This window comes from Tachypleus tridentatus, chromosome 7 (assembly GCF_004210375.1).
Source record: "Tachypleus tridentatus isolate NWPU-2018 chromosome 7, ASM421037v1, whole genome shotgun sequence".
NCBI lineage: Eukaryota > Metazoa > Arthropoda > Merostomata > Xiphosura > Limulidae > Tachypleus > Tachypleus tridentatus.
This window is the reverse complement of record NC_134831.1, coordinates 94,611,173-94,628,916: the sequence shown is the minus strand read 5'-3', so window position 1 is coordinate 94,628,916 and position 17,744 is coordinate 94,611,173. Positions and strand designations below refer to the sequence as shown.

The 17,744-nt window shown below is 33.6% G+C and overlaps 1 protein-coding gene across 1 annotated transcript in view; it reads left to right on the top strand.

The window, feature by feature from the left end:
• The window catches only part of LOC143257731 (protein HIRA-like), a 60,442-nt gene that overhangs the window by 6,205 nt on the left and 36,493 nt on the right, over positions 1–17,744 (top strand). The window contains 5 exon segments of the mRNA XM_076516764.1: positions 10,598–10,660; positions 11,415–11,525; positions 12,982–13,072; positions 14,209–14,303; positions 16,237–16,332. Coding sequence (XP_076372879.1) covers positions 10,598–10,660; positions 11,415–11,525; positions 12,982–13,072; positions 14,209–14,303; positions 16,237–16,332 — 456 coding nt within the window.

The window sequence follows — 17,744 nt, the reverse complement described above, 5'->3', positions numbered from 1 at the left end:
CTTGAACTGGAATGCATGTACTTGGAGAATAATGAGTGAAGTGTAATTGTTTTGAATAAATTCTATATGTGAAGAATTACATTAATTTAACATAGTGATCAGAAGTGTTGGTTACATTAATACCAGTTTGTAAAATGAGTACTTGAACATTGTTTGCCATGCAATTTCTTTTAATAAAATTGTATTTATGGACAAATTATGTTTTATTTTATTTTACAAGGGTATAGAGTAATAATAATAATAAAAAGCTGTTTAGACAAGTTTGGCTAACATTCAGTTACCAGTATGAGGAAAATTTGACCATTGGCTATTTGCAGTGAGGAAGGAGTCACCAAGAAGTATGCACAGAAGGAACTTTCTTGTTAAAGATACTAATAAAAGTATATGTAGTATACAACAAATCAAGGACGGGAAATTACTTACCAGGTGCTAAAGTACATGACATTTTAGAGCACATGACTTGTTTAGATATGGATAGTAAGAAATGTTTGTTTTGTGTTATATATAGAAATGTTGAAAATTGTAAAGTAAGTGAGTTCTCAGATATAAGAGTGTAGTTTAAATAACAGGTTTTAGTGTTAAATTCTTACAATTTAAAGTGGCACGGTCATGATGGATTACTACAAAGTGGTGTGGTTGGACTCGAGAAACTGATTCATACAATTTAAAGTGGCACGGTCATGATGGATTACTACAATGTGGTTGGACTCGAGAAACTGATTCATACAATTTAAAGTGGCACGGTCATGATGGATTACTACAATGTGGTGTGGTTGGACTCGAGGAACTGATTCATACAATTTGAAGTGGCACGGTCATGATGGATTACTACAAAGTGGTGTGGTTGGACTCGTGAAACTGATTCTTACAATTTAAAGTGGCACAGTCATGATGGATTACTACAATGTGGTGTGGTTGGACTCGAGAAACTGATTCATACAATTTAAAGTGGCACGGTCATGATGGATTACTACAATGTGGTGTGGTTGGACTCGAAACTGATTCATACAATTTAAAGTGGCACGGTCATGATGGATTACTACAATGTGGTGTGGTTGGACTCGAGGAACTGATTCATACAATTTGAAGTGGGACGGTCATGATGGATTACTACAAAGTGGTGTGGTTGGACTCGTGAAACTGATTCTTACAATTTAAAGTGGCACAGTCATGATGGATTACTACAATGTGGTGTGGTTGGACTCGAGAAACTGATTCATACAATTTAAAGTGGCACGGTCATGATGGATTACTACAATGTGGTGTGGTTGGACTCGAGAAACTGATTCATACAATTTAAAGTGGCACGGTCATGATGGATTACTACAATGTGGTGTGGTTGGACTCGAGAAACTGATTCATACAATTTAAAGTGGCACGGTCATGATGGATTACTACAATGTTGTGTGGTTGGACTCGAGAAACTGATTCATACAATTTAAAGTGGCACGGTCATGATGGATTACTACAATGTGGTGTGGTTGGACTCGAGGAACTGATTCATACAATTTGAAGTGGCACGGTCATGATGGATTACTACAAAGTGGTGTGGTTGGACTCGTGAAACTGATTCTTACAATTTAAAGTGGCACAGTCATGATGGATTACTACAATGTGGTGTGGTTGGACTCGAAAACTGATTCATACAATTTAAAGTGGCACGGTCATGATGGATTACTACAATGTGGTGTGGTTGGACTCGAGAAACTGATTCATACAATTTAAAGTGGCACGGTCATGATGGATTACTACAATGTGGTGTGGTTGGACTCGAGAAACTGATTCATACAATTTAAAGTGGCACGGTCATGATGGATTACTACAAAGTGGTGTGGTTGGACTCGTGAAACTGATTCATACAATTTAAAGTGGCACGGTCATGATGGATTACTACAAAGTGGTGTGGTTGGACTCGTGAAACTGATTCTTACAATTTAAAGTGGCACGGTCATGATGGATTACTACAATGTGGTGTGGTTGGACTCGAGAAACTGATTCATACAATTTAAAGTGGCACGGTCATGATGGATTACTACAATGTGGTTGGACTCGAGAAACTGATTCATACAATTTAAAGTGGCACGGTCATGATGGATTACTACAATGTGGTATGGTTGGACTCGAGAAACCGATTCATACAATTTAAAGTGGCACGGTCATGATGGATTACTACAATGTGGTGTGGTTGGACTCGAGAAACTGATTCATACAATTTAAAGTGGCACAGTCATGATGGATTACTACAATGTGGTGTGGTTGGACTCGAGAAACTGATTCTTACAATTTAAAGTGGCACAGTCATGATGGATTACTACAATGTGGTGTGGTTGGACTCGAGAAACTGATTCATACAATTTAAAGTGGCACAGTCATGATGGATTACTACAATGTGGTGTGGTTGGACTCGAGAAACTGATTCATACAATTTAAAGTGGCACGGTCATGATGGATTACTACAATGTGGTTGGACTCGAGGAACTGATTCATACAATTTAAAGTGGCACGGTCATGATGGATTACTACAATGTGGTGTGGTTTGACTTGAGAAACTGATTCTTACAATTTAAAGTGGTGCGGTCATGATGGATTACTACAATGTGGTGTGGTTGGACTTGAGAAACTGATTCATACAATTTAAAGTGGCACGGTCATGATGGATTACTACAATGTGGTTGGACTTGAGAAACTGATTCATACAAGTTAAAGTGGCACGGTCATGATAGATTACTACAGTGTGGTGTGGTTGGACTCGAGAAACTGATTCTTACAATTTGAAGTAGCACGGTCATGATGGATTACTACAATGTGGTTGGACTTGAGAAACTGATTCATATAATTTAAAGTGGCACAGTCATGATGGATTACTACAAAGTGGTGTGGTTGGACTCGAGAAACTGATTCTTACAATTTGAAGTAGCACGGTCATGATTGATTATTATAATGTGGTGTGGTTGGACTTGAGAAACTTATACATGGCTTAATTTAAAAGTAAATATTAAAATAACTCCTAAATATAGATTTTAGTGAGTCACGTGGTATGTTGAATGTAGCACTGTTTGAAATTAGGTGTTTGCAGTGTTAAAATACCAGGTCTATAGTTTTGTTCATATTAGAAATTTGGATTAGTAATATTAACAAGCTATAATATAAAATAAGAACCTTATATTGTTTTTATTCAGCTGAGATATAACGTGTATTGAATCAAATACAGTGGCCCCTCACATATTTCCATTTTTGGAAGCAGTCCATTATATACATTTACTTCAATATATGAAGTGAATGACCAGTCGACAGCTTAGAATGAACCCCTAGTGGTTTTCTCAGCCATTTTAGTCTGTGAAAAGGTTACCAGTTTTTTCAAATAAAGATTTTAGGAGGGTAGGTTTCTTTAGTCTGATAGAAGTTTCATGTTTTTTAAACCTAAATACATCATAGTTACTAAACTTAATAAATAATAGTGTAATTCTATGGTATCAATATAGTTATTTATGATTTTGTGGTTATTCAACTGTATATATATATAAACTTAATAAATTATAGTGTAATTCTATGGTATCAGTATAGTTATTTATGATTTTGTGGTTATTCAACTGTATATATAAAACCTAAAATAATTTTGTTTGATATTCTTCACATGTGAAAATTTAAAAGGCTTAGCAACCTATGTCCAGCAGCAGTATAGTTCAAAGGTCGTAGCCAAAAGAGATAATTGTTTGATTTACTTCTTTATTTATTGTTCTATACCTTAAGAAAAATAAGTTTAATTTATATCTAAATTGTAATAATCTGTATATATATATATAATGTATAATAACTGCAATGTGACTATATATTACAAAATACTAGTCAATTAAAACACAGCCAAGACAGGAGATATTAAACATGTATCAAAGGATGGCTGGTATTGGTATTAACACTTTTACCAGCTGTCCTGAGATACATTTTTATTTCAAGTAGATTTCTTGTTATCATGAATCAGGGAAGACTAAAGGTCAGTTTTTTATTATAGGATATCTGATATGAGTGCACATGTACTGTGTTAATGCTAGTTATGTGATGTTAGCTAGGCATGACTGTAAGGTCAGTATAATAAAAAGTAATAAAATATATAAAAATACACAGAGTTATGAGAGTTGAGCTACTTAGACTAAATATTTGTATTTTTGTGTTTATAATATATGATCATTCTAGTTAAAGAAAAAAATCATAATTTATATTTATCTCCTAAGTTTCTGTGATGGTTACAAGGTTGGTCAAATGACAGACCCCACATAGTTAGAGTGTAGAAAATAACATAAAATGTAAAGTCTTACTGAAAACAAACATTTGAAATGTATTTAGAAGGTTTTAGAGATTACACAAATAACACTTGAGATTTTTTGGGACAAAGAATAGTTTTCTTAAGCGTAACTTGAAATCACTTTGTATTCAGATTTACTAGTAAAGAAACAGATTTGATATTTTCCCAAATAAATCTTTAGTGAAAATATTTTATTAAAAATGTGTACACAAAACTTGTAATCTTTACTAAAAGTCTACCAAATTTTGTGAAGATACACTTGTATCAAAAGTTGTACTAAAAGTTATAGTGCAAGTAGTGAAAGAGATTAACAATTATTCCACCCTTAACTCTCCCTATACAGACTCAATCACCTTGGCTGACCCAAATAACTAGGAAACTATGCATCATACTATAATGACCCAAATAACTAGGAAACTATGCATCATACTATAATGACCCAAATAACTAGGAAACTATGCATCATACTATAAGGGAACTTCTTCTTATACACATGATATTTAAAAAAAACCTTTTTTATTCTGCAAGATGAAACCCCCAACTTTGCAAAATTTTTATCCTGTATGCATGTATATTTGCAGTGGGGGGTCAAAATCTTAACATTTTGCCTCCATTTCTCATCACAGAGAACTTGTTCTCCATTCTCAGGGTGCATATGTGACGTTGTGAATACTTTATACATGGGTCTAATGCACTGACACCACAGATAATGAGCTAGTGCTTCTAATGTATTAAGTGTACATCTTCATGAAATTTGGAGAGCTTTCAAGAAACATTACCAGTCTTTTTTACACAGAAAGTAGATTTACTAAATATTTGTCTGTGAATTTAAAGAGTTATAGTCTGATTTTTGACTAGTCTAACTCGGGGTCAGCCAAGTACCAGTGTTGGATGTTCTCAACAGGTGTTGTGGACAGTGCATCTGATTCTGGTGTTTGGGTATAACGCTCACGAAACCCTGGTGTTGCTGCAGTGTGCTTGTTTGGCATTGTAGCTCATCCCCTTGTAGGGCTCCATGGTGGGTGGGGTCAGAGGGTACTGAAATACTTTTTTTATTATGGATCCTCCAAATAAAAACTTAAATAAAATAATGAAAAAATAGTCCATAGGTAAATCTTGAAGATTCTGAACACCAATCTTCAACATCTGTAACACCTGTACCTCATTTTCTTATACTACATTCTCTTTCAGACAAATCTTTAGAGCAGATGTCTCCCTTTTTTTCATTCAGAAGGGACTAGAGGGGCTTGCTGGCTCCACAAAGTCAGTAAGAAGCTTTGCTCTGGTGACATATTGCTGGAAACATCCACATCTCAACACAGTGAACTACTCTTGCATTTGAAAGCATTTGGGGATATACCTGTTGAGGTTATGCCTTATGCTACTTTAAATTTGTCATGAGTTATTGTTGAGAGGGTTTTGAAGAATATCCCCGAGTCAGAGATTCTCGTTGGTTTCTCCAACCAAGGAGTTTCTGCAGTGAGGTGTATCACTACTTGCAAAGATGAAATTATGATGCCAACTAGTGTCCTCATTCTGACATTTACATCATTGCATCCACCTGCCACCATCAAGGCAGGTTATCTTAATTGCAAGGTACAGCCGTACATTCCAAACCCACTTGGATGTTCCCAGTGTCATCAGTTTGGTTGTGGTTCTTCCTTGACATATGCTCATTGCAATGGCAAAGACCATGATGCCTGTGAGTGTGAAATGGACTCTCATTGGGTTAAGTGCAATGGCTCTCACCTGTCCTGTTTTTGTTCTTGCCCTAAATGGTTTGGAAGAAAAAGAGGTACAGCATTTGAAAATGATTCATAGCATTACTTACCCTGAGGCTTGAAAGTTGCTGTCCACCACTTCATCTCGGTTGTATGCCACTGCACTTCATTCCACTAGTGGGAGTACAGGTGGATCTCTTTGTGTCTCCAAAAGAATCATTCTTAAACCAAATGAAAAGTCTTTCAACCTTCATGGTTAAAAAAGTTGATGAATCAATGTCAACACCCATCTCTGTCTCTAACATACATTCCAGTAGACCCCAAGATCCACTTCCTTTGGTTCCAGGTACATGTTCTTCTCCCACAACAAGATGCAAAACAATCATTATTTCATGTCCTCAGTCACTGGAATCCTCTTCCAACAACAAAGATCTGCCCAATTAACCCAGGGCAGGATCTATGGAGGTCTACAGACCTCCTTTGAATAAAGACAATATAGAAAAAAGGTGTGGTCATAAACAGAAGGGTTCTCAACCCAATTTGCCTGCACATAAATAAAAATTACCACCTTGATACAATGGAACTGTTGAGGTTTATGTTATAATCTTAATGATATCAAAGCACTGATTGCTTTCTACCATCCTGTATGTCTTTCCATACAGGAAACATTTCTGAAACTTGCTAATACAGTGACATTTCAGCAGTTTTTTTTGTACAGAAATGACATTGGTCAGACTTGATGATGTACACTCTGAAATACTGTGCCATCTGTCTCTTGCTATTCTTTTGATTGTTTTTAACCCGGATATGATAGAAAAATGTTTTTCCTGATGCCTGGCACTGGGCAATTATCCTACCTTCCTCTTAGCCTGGGAAGGATCCCAAGATTCCTTCAAACTTCTGTTCAATTACTTTGACGAGTTGTCTCTGTAAGAACTTAGAGAGGATGGTTAATACTCATCTTGTTTGGTTCCTTGAATCAGACTTCCTCCTCATGCTCACCCAGTGTGGGTCCTGACGACAGAGCTCCACCATGGACCACCTGATTCAACTTGAAACATCAATCAGAGAAGCTTTTTTCAAATGACAACATCTTGTATCAATATTCTTTGACATTGAGAACAACGTCTTATGATACAACATAGAGGTATGGCATTTTGCGAGTCCTCCATTTATATGGGTTACATGGCTGTTTAACCATTTCTACTAAAAGTTTTCAATGGACAAACAATTCCAAGTTCGAGTGGATTTGACACTTTTCTACAAGAACTTGGAGTCCCTCAAGGCTGTGTTTTGAGTTTTGCACTTTTCAGTATAAAGAATAATGTCATCACTGAACAACTCCCTCTTACTATTGCAAACAGGCTGTTTGTCAGTCGTCAAACATGAGAGATATTGAGTGGCAGCCACAGACTGTCATCATTCGTTTACTGTAGTGGACCACAGCAAAAGATTTTAACTTCTCTCTAAAACCGTTTGCATGCACTTTTACTGCAAACAGGGTAGTCACCCTGATCCTGAATTCCGTATTGGTAAAGTAGTACAACCTGTGGTCCCTGAGACAATTCATGGGGCTTATCTTTGACTGAAAACTGACCTTTATACCACACATCAAGCAACTACTGGTCAAATGTACAAGAGCACTGAGCATTATTCGTGTCCTTTCTTCCAACACTTGCAGAGAAGATTGATGTTCTATGTTAAAGATATATCGTGTTCTTATTCGATTAAAACTAGACTATGGATCACTGGTCTATGGCTCTGCCAGGACCTTGGCATTAAAGATGCTGGACCCCATTCATCATCAGGGACTTCAGCTCTGCACTGGGGCTTTCTGCACTTCCCCAGCCAGTTCAGAGCTTGTACACAGTGTTTCGTGAATCACCTTTGCACCTCTGCTGTTTGCAACTGTATTTTCTGTATGTTTCAAAACTTGATTCCTTACCGAAGCATCCCACCTGGGTTTGCATTTTCCTTCTTTGGTAGGCCATGCTTTTTCAGAACAGATGATCTGCCATTGTTCCTTTTGACATTTGTATCAAGGAGCAGTTGGATGAATTGAGTCTGTCATTGGATAATATTGCTGTATCTGCTGGTCAGCTCATCCCACTAAGGTTTATTACAGTCCCAAAATGTGACTTATCTTTAATTCATCTGAGAAAAGCAGAAACTCCTGGTTGGAAATATTGTCTGTTATTTGCTGAACATCTTATTGAACTATCCTTCTATTCCTGTTTTTACAGATGGCTCGAAATCAGGTGACTCTGTGGACTCTGCCATTGTTTGTTGTGGTTTGGTGGTAGCACACAGAATCCTCTTTACGGTTTCTGTGTTCACTGCTGAACTGTATGTCGTTTCTCTTGTCCTGGACCACATAGAAGCTAAGCAGTACTCAAACTGTACTATTTATACTGACTTGCTTTGTTCTCTACTGGCCCTGGAATTGCTTCGCATTAGTTCACACCCTGTCCTTGCTGATATTCAGATACGACTGGCCCATTTCTCTTTAACATCTACTTCTATCCAGTTTCTCTGGATACCAGGCCATGTTGGTATTCATGAGAACGGGGTTGTTGACACAGCAGCTAAACCTATCTGCTCTGGCACTATTGACTTGGAGTGAGCAATGTGAAAACAAGCTTTTTCAAATAAAACCCTCTATTGGACTTTGGCTACCGTACTCCCATAAGGATTGGAAAGAGGAAGTTGTTCTAACTAGACTACGCATTGGTCACAGTTTTTTAACTGATTGTTTTATTTTATCTGGGACTGATAAAGTGGTTTTTGAACTTACCCATTAGTCTTCCTGGCAAGTTATGATAATTACAATTGTGTTACAGAAAGTCCTTTATAACTTGTATTACTGTAGTTTTTCTCTTATTGCTGTAGAGTAGATGTAAACATTGGACTTAATGCTATTTATGTTTTAATTTAAAAATTAAACTTTGCCTTGTTTTGCTTTAATTTCCTTTTATGAATTTTAATAATTTTTCTCTAATTTTAATTTTTTACTGGATGTTTGGTGCAGATAGCCCAGTTGTTTTGTGCCATAAAACACCAAACCAATCAACCAACCGTTCTTTTTACTGACCTCATAACCACAACTAAAAAATAGAGAGAGACCTAAATTACTAGTATTTTCTTCCTAGAATGACTTTTGGTTTGAACAGAAAATTAGTTATTTCTCATATAGTTAATAGTTAACTTGAATTTTTAGTAGGATTATTGTTAATACTTTCTAAAGTAAAAAATTAAACACCAAAAAAAATGAGTATTTCTTTGTTTATGTGTGGGCTCGGCAGCGGTCAGTTGTAAACTCTTTCTTTGTTAACCTGAAGATGACCTAGGAAGGTCAAAACATTGCCCTCTGCTTATCAATAAAAGTGTTATATCCATATCAGCTGTTCTGAGATACATTGTTATTCAGCTTAAATAGAAATAGTGTTTCTTATTATTACAATCAGTAATTCCAACTCATCAAGTTTGTTTTTCTTTTACGTGAATGCTAGAAGTCTTTGTAAAAAAAAATTTAAAATTGAAGGTTTATGGTTATTGATATGTACTTGTAGGATGTCACTGATATCAGTGAGTCTTGGTGAAATTAAATGTATGATAACCCAGACTTAGTTGTGTAGCAATAGATCAACAAGCTGTATCTTCTATAAGTTCATTTGGGAATAGGTCAACAAACTGTATCTTCTGTAAGTTCATTTAGCAATAGATCAACAAACTGCATCTTCTATAAGTTTATTTGGGAATAGGCCAACAAACTATATCTTTTGTAAGTTCATTTGGCAATAGATCAACAAACTGTATCTTCTGTAAGTTTATTTGGCAATAGATCAACAAACTGTATCTTCTGTAAGTTTATTTGGGAATAGGTCAACAAAGTGTATCTTCTATAAGAGGTTGGAGAACACAGTGGAAGTTATCTTCCGTTGTTATTGTGAGAAAGGAGTGGAGAGCTTGCATGTTTAACACACTTAAAGTCAAGGAAATAGGGCTGTGGTGATTACCTTTTTCTTTTCATCTATGAGCAAATTGCATGACTATAATTTTCTGAATTTGTTGGAAGAATGACAGATAGAGAATTTAAGAAAGGTTGATGAAGTCAGAAAGAAACTCAGAATTTTTAACTTAAATTCCTGGATTGTAGAGAACAGGTGGAAGTTACTAGATTTACTGTTGTTAGATAATATAAGGATAGTTTTGTTAGAAGATTACTTAAGGGTTGTTGAGTTCAAAGATGATCTAATGGTAGTTTAGTTTACATGAAGTGAAGTGCTATGACTCATATTGTTTGTTTGTCAATGAGGTATTTTGCTATGCTCATAATAAATTTAATAGTCTATATGTAATTGTGCTAGAAAATGTTGCAGTTAGCTCAACATTTGATATTAAGAAAGAAATTAAAGGCATTGTATGTTGTGGATGACATAACATTTCTATCTGTATTAACCTCATTTTTAGTATTACAGTTGCAGGTTGAGAAAATGTATTGTCAGGGTATTTGATCTGGTTATATTTGAATTCAAGCCATTAATGTTATGTGAAGTCACATGGACTTTTTTTTCAGGTCATCCCATTTTCTCAGTTGACATCCATCCTGATGGAACACGGTTTGCAACTGGTGGCCAAGGTGAGATATATGTAGAGGTGATGAAAAACAATTATTATGGGAAAATATTTAAATATATTTAGCAACTTATACAATAAACCACGATAAATAAGTGCCCAGTCATAAAAGGCTGTTTGTAAAACAAGTAACCAGAAGTAACTCATGTATAGTTGGACCTTAAGCTTTTGAGTATATGAATGTTTTGAGTTGAAACTGTTGTTTTTTGATGTATGTTGATTATACTCTAAGAGGTGTTGAATAAAGGTTATAAAGATGTTGTATTGATGTTGAGTTAACTCAGAAAGCTGTTTCTCTTTAGCACAAAAAGATATATTCTAAGCTATTTATTACTGCTTTGATATTTTCTACTTTAGAAACAGGTTTGTTACGATGAATATTTAGATGTATAGAGTTGTAGTATTTCACTTTTATGTTTGTAGTCATTCAATCATTAAATACTTGTTTGAAAGAAATGCTGTCTGATTGGTTGGATGATTGGAGTGGGAGTAAATATGTCATGAATATTTTTATCCGTTCTCTTTACACATAAAAAGAGAAAGGTCATAATTATGAAGGAGTTATGACCAACTGAAATATTTTAAACCACCTTTGTTTTTAGGTCATGGTGTTTGGTAAAATAAACAAAAATAAATTTTTTATTGTGCTATGCTGAAAAGATTTTGTAATTTCTTAGATGTAGAATTAAAATAAATCCAAACAGAAGAAGTTTTGAAGGTTAAAAGGAACTCTGATGTTGTTTTTTATCATCCTGCAGGTGCTGATGCTGGGAGAATAGTCATCTGGAATATGGCACCAGTGATGACAGAAGATGATGAAAAAAATGAAAATATACCAAAGATGTTGTCACAAATGGATAATCATCTTGGTATAATTCATGTTTAATTGTGTTATACATTTAAAAACACATGCATAATCAAACTATAAAACTGTGTTTTTTAGTAACATTTTTACAGTGATGGATCACATGATTGTATTTTTTCCACCAGGGGGAGCACCATAGAACTAGTTTCATACACACTTAGTCTAATGTTTCTGGATCTAGGAATTGTGTAATTGTAACAACATACATTAAGATATAGTGTATAATGTTAAAACGATAAAATGTGTTATCAATTTGGAAAATAGAATAGCACTTAGATAGTACGTACTAAGACCTAAAACACAAAAGTTAGAATAGCACTTAGATAGTACGTACTAAGAACTAAAACACAAAAGTTAGAATAGCACTTAGATAGTACGTACTAAGAACTAAAACACAAAAGTTAGAATAGCACTTAGATAGTATGTTCTAAGACCTAAAACACAAAAGTTAGAATAGCACTTAGATAGTACATTCTAAGACCTAAAACACAAAAGTTAGAAAAATTGAAAAGGTATCAAAACTCCCTTAGTTATTTTTGTTTGATAATCCTGAGTATGTAAATTTTAAATTAATGATAAAAAAATATTGACGTAAGAAGATGTGCGAGTTACAAGTTGAAATTTTCAGAGACATAAATCTTCATTTTGCTACTGTCCATATACACGAACAGTAATTCTGATTTGTAATTTAAAAAATCATAACCTGAAAAATCAAGTAACTAAGAAATAGACCATTTTGAAGTGAGAGTTCTTTTAATTATATTAAATATACCATCTTTTCTCTGTTATGTTTCATAGACCTTTGTATATATCTTGTAAACTATCCAGGACTTAAAAATGCTTATAGAGAATATTTTGTTCTTGTTTTGATAACTGACTGAATAATAAAAACCAGCATAAATGGTTATGTTATTATTTATCTAGTCTTGATTAATATACTACAAAGAAAATCACTTAACTTGAATAACTTCATGGTATTTGATTTTACATTACTGAACACTACAAGCGTAATCATCAGTGTTTGTAGTGTCGATATGATGAATATTAGTCACCAAGAACTGTACTGATATGACTTTTCACACAAATGTTAATAATATTTTCAGTTGGTAAGTTACATTTCTAATGTCTAAAATCTGTACCCACCATAACAGTATAACTTATTTAGTTCATTATTACTCATTTATAATTTGTATAATGAAGATAGTGAAAGTAAGCATATTAAAAAAAAGTTTTTTCCAAATGTAAGTGGATATGGCTGAGTAGAACTCAGAGTGTTTGTGTATTTGAACATATTCTTACTGAAGCAAAATGATGAATGTGAACATGGCTTAATAAAATTGTTGTGCAAGTAGAGCAGTGAGTAATATAGTATATGTAGAAGTAGACATAAAAATATTAAAGTTTGTATTTTTCAGTTAATGTGTATATTTAAAATTCATGTTAGTACGTTTATCTTTCAGCATGTGTAAACTGTGTGAGGTGGTCTGGAAACGGGAAGTACTTGGCTTCAGGTGGAGATGATAAAGTCTTGATGATATGGCAACAGGGAAGGTGAGTTAGCCTGTTAGTTACCTCTCATATTCTTGAAATAAAGTTGATGCAACTCTAGTAAAACTACTACAGTGCATTCTTAACCATACTTTTTGGTTAAACCATAAATAGAAACACTGCACAGGTCTTCTCATAACATGAACCATTAAAAATTCAACTAAACTTCTCAATATATTTACTGTGAGAAGAAAGTTTGAACTGGAAGAGAAATAGACAATTCTCTGCACATTAAAATATAATACTTCATTTAATATATTAAAACCTTGGCTTTCTTTGGGTTATAACATAATGTTTTGGGACAACATGAGACCTATTGAAAGAGAAGATGTGAAAGTGTGCAGAGCAAGTGGGACCAAATTTTATATTGAGAAGATGTGAAAGTGTGCAGAGCAAGTGGGACCAAATTTTATATTGAGAAGATGTGAAAGTGTGCAGAGCAAGTGGGACCAAATTTTATATTGAGAAGATGTGAAAGTGTGCAGAGCAAGTGGGACCAAATTTTATATTGAGAAGATGTGAAAGTGTGCAGAGCAAGTGGGACCAAATTTTATATTGAGAAGATGTGAAAGTGTGCAGAGCAAGTGGGACCAAATTTTATATCTTATGATGTTGCAACCAAATAAGATTCAAGGCTATAAAAAATATGCTTTGCTTGAGCAATGACAATATTATAATGAGTAATTTACGTTGAATTTCATACTTCTTGGAGGGGTGAAAAATAAATTTAAGAAGAGGGGATACCTAGAGATCAGATGTCACAATTCTCACACTAGCACTATGGGAAATTGAAGATTATAAAATTAAGAACTTAAAAACTTGTGTTGAAATTTGAACTATTAGTTATGTTTTTATTCCAAATTTATTTATATACCATGATAAAAAAAAGTAATTACATTTTTGAAGTAACAGTCAAAATCTATTAACGTGTAAATAAAATGATGTCTGTTCTGAAAGAGTTAAAAGACAATTTTTGTATACATATATGATTTTATTTGTGGTAACTTTTGTAAGTCTTTACAGCTAGAAAGCTAACCTAAATCTTAGTATTCAACTAAACTACATGAGACTAGTCACTATATAGACTTAACTTTATGTTTGAAATGGATTTGGCAACATTAACCAAACTTTGTTGACAGGTATGGAGGTGGACCGACAACATTTGGCTCATCAGGAAAGTTGATGAGCATGGAACAGTGGAGATGTATCAGCACATTGAGAGGTCACTCAGGAGGTAAGCTGGTCAGAACATTTTGGGTCTATAATTAGTGCTAGATGTGAGATAGTATCTGATCCTTGAAGGTTGAAGTCTTCTGAGGGTAAAGATTTTCTTATATACCAGAGATGTATTTGTTTACTGAGAATAAATATTAATATAAACAAAGTAGATATCAAACTGTAGGCTTAATTTCACTAATGGAAAACATTTAATATATAGTCAACATAGAGGCCTAATATGATTTTTTCTAACTTTCCACAACCTCTGATGTGAACTGCAGTACTTCCTATTTGAGGTTCATCTAGCAACCTGAATTGTGGGTAATATTGTGACATTGAACCAAAGGTTTACTAACCAAGGCTGTGCTGATAAGCTATGAATAGGTGAAACATCAGCCCACACCAGAGGCAACAGCAAGTCATAGAATGTGAATAGGTGAAACGTCAGCCCACACCAGAGGCAACAGCAAGTCATAGAATGTGAATAGGTGAAACGTCAGCCCACACCAGAGGCAACAGCAAGTCATAGAATGTGAATAGGTGAAATGTCAGCCCACACCAGAGGCAACAGAAAGTCATAGAATATGAATAGATGAAACGTCAGCCCACACCAGAGACAACAGCGAGTCATAGATTATTTCCAATCTATGTCACATATTATATTTTCAATTTTACCTTTAGCGAACAAAACACAAACTGTAACATCGTCATCAAACAACTGGTCCACTGTGTAATACCAAATAATAAATTTGACACATTATCAAAATATTATTCATATATCTAGATTACTATATGGTGAATTAAAAAGACTTTATGAATAGCAAACATTGTGCCTTTGTTATGAAACTTTGTCTACAATATCTTGGCTTTTTGTATAATATTTTATTTCATTTACTGACGAGGTGAAAATGTTTCTTTGATTCAAATTATAATAGTAAATGGTAAAGTCATGACATTTCTAAGCCCAATGAACAATAAGTTGAAATTTCTGATTTGTGAACTTGATGGTGTCAGTACTTCATTAGAGGTTTACTTTGGCAGGAAGGTTTAGAATGTCAGACGGATATTGCTGGTTCAACAAGTACAGGGTATTGTTTGTCTGTATTAAGTATGTCTTAACCTTTTGGTAACATTGATAAAGTTAAATTTCATTCACACTTGTCATTGTGTGTAATTCAGTGAGCAGTGATATTCAATGTGTATAAATCTTAAAGCTGGCTCAAAAACTGAAAATTTCAAGCTACACTGTAAAACCATTTTGCTATGAATATTAAAAGAAAGTAGATAAAGATAAAAAAGAACTTTTAAGTCAGAATATATGGTTTATCTTTAAGATAAAAGTAATTTGTCAATGTAAGAATATATGGTTTATCTTTAAGATAAAAGTAATTTGTCAGTGTAAGAATATATGGTTTATCTTTAAGATAAAAGTAATTTGTCAGTGTAAGAATACATGGTTTATCTTTAAGATAAAAGTAATTTGTCAGTGTAAGAATACATGGTTTATCTTTAAGATAAAGGTAATTTGTCAGTGTAAGAATACATGGTTTATCTTTAAGATAAAGGTAATTTGTCAGTGTAAGAATATATGGTTTATCTTTAAGATAAAAGTAATTTGTCAGTGGAAGAACATATGGTTTATCTTTAAGATAAAAGTAATTTGTCAGTGGAAGAACATATGGTTTATCTTTAAGATAAAGGTAATTTGTCAGTAGAAGAATATATGGTTTATCTTTAAGATAATGGTAATTTGTCAGTGTAAGAATGTACAGTTTTTTGTTTTTAAATAAGTATAATTTATCTACTGGATTAAACATAAATTAGTGGATTACAACAGAACTTAGTTTGATCATAATTATTCTTTACTTTACATTTGTGGTGTTTTGTACATTCTCTTGGTGTTTATGTTTATAAAACTGTTCACCATTTTATTTATTTATTTTTTCCAGATGTGCTGGATCTTGCTTGGTCTCCGCACGATGTCTGGCTTGCTTCTTGTAGCGTGGATAATACTGTTGTTATCTGGAATACTAGTAAATGGCAGGGTAAGAGGAATCTTAGGTCAATAGTTAAGGCACTTTACATAATGATACTCTATATATTTGTTTCAGTTAAGGCACTTTACATAATGATTCTGTATATATTTGTTTCAGTTAAGGCACTTTACATAATGATTCTGTATATATTTGTTTCAGTTAAGGCACTTTACATAATGATTCTGTATATATTTGTTTCAGTTAAGGCACTTTACATAATGATACTGTATATATTTGTTTCATGATGATTCATTTGTTTCTGAATTCTAATTCAGTTTCTGATGCATTAAATGTGTGTTTCAGATATGTTAAGAATGCAAATACAGAGCACTTCTACTGTTTATTTGATTTTAGGATTTATTCTTCTGAAAATTCATTTTTATTGTCTGAAAACTTATAGTGTTCTGTTTTTGTATTATTTTTAACACAATCTGGATTGATGAGCACCTTCCAGGTGTTGAATGCACACCTTTGTATCAAGTTTTCAAACTTTAAACAGGAAATAATAATTCTAACCCGACATTGTTTTACTCAAAAATAGTTTAATACTGATATTATATTTACTTCACAAAGAAGTGTGATAAACATGTTAAAACTTGTATTTTTGGACAGCTCCAAGGAGCCTTGTCTGTAAGCAACACATATTTTTTTTTTTTACTGACCCAAAAACAAAGGTTTTATATCTGCTAAGAAAATATTTTCCCTTAAGAATACAATTACTATACCTTGCTTCTTAAGCCTTCTTTTTCTTTAAATTTTATTAGTATATCCCTTAATATCTCAGTGTTTCATGTTCTAACAGCAGGTGACTGACTATCCACTAAAGAATCTCAACATTCAAGATAATTATGGGCAAAGTTTAAATGGTTTTGGATAGAGCAGGTTGTGAAGTACTTCTGTTAATGTAGAGTGAATAAAGTTGTATGTTTCTTTTTCTTCACTTACTAGGTTTTAGTGAGTCTAAGGTTCTCCTGGTGTGAGGATTGTGACATTTGTTCTCTAAGTATCCCCTTTAATGTAATTTATTTACCACTTGTTTGAAAAGTATGAAATTTAATGTAAATTACTCATTATAATGTTGTAACGCATACAAACCATAATTTTGTGTAGTTACATAACCATAAAATAGAAATTCAGGGTTCTTGCCACACCCATCTATCATAATTATGAATTACCAAGTGTTATTACTGACATTTAAAACTGTATTATTGAAAACCAGTAGAAAGCCAGGGCTTTATAGCTATTAAATGATTTATTATATTATTTTGTTTATTTTGCTTCTAGTCCAAACTTTATTTTCCCAGGAAACACATTGGAAACCTTAGCTGAATTTCTAATGGTTCATATCACATAGTAAGAAAGTCAGAAAAATTGGATAGGTATGGGACATTATCTGATTTTTTGCATGTGATTATTCTATA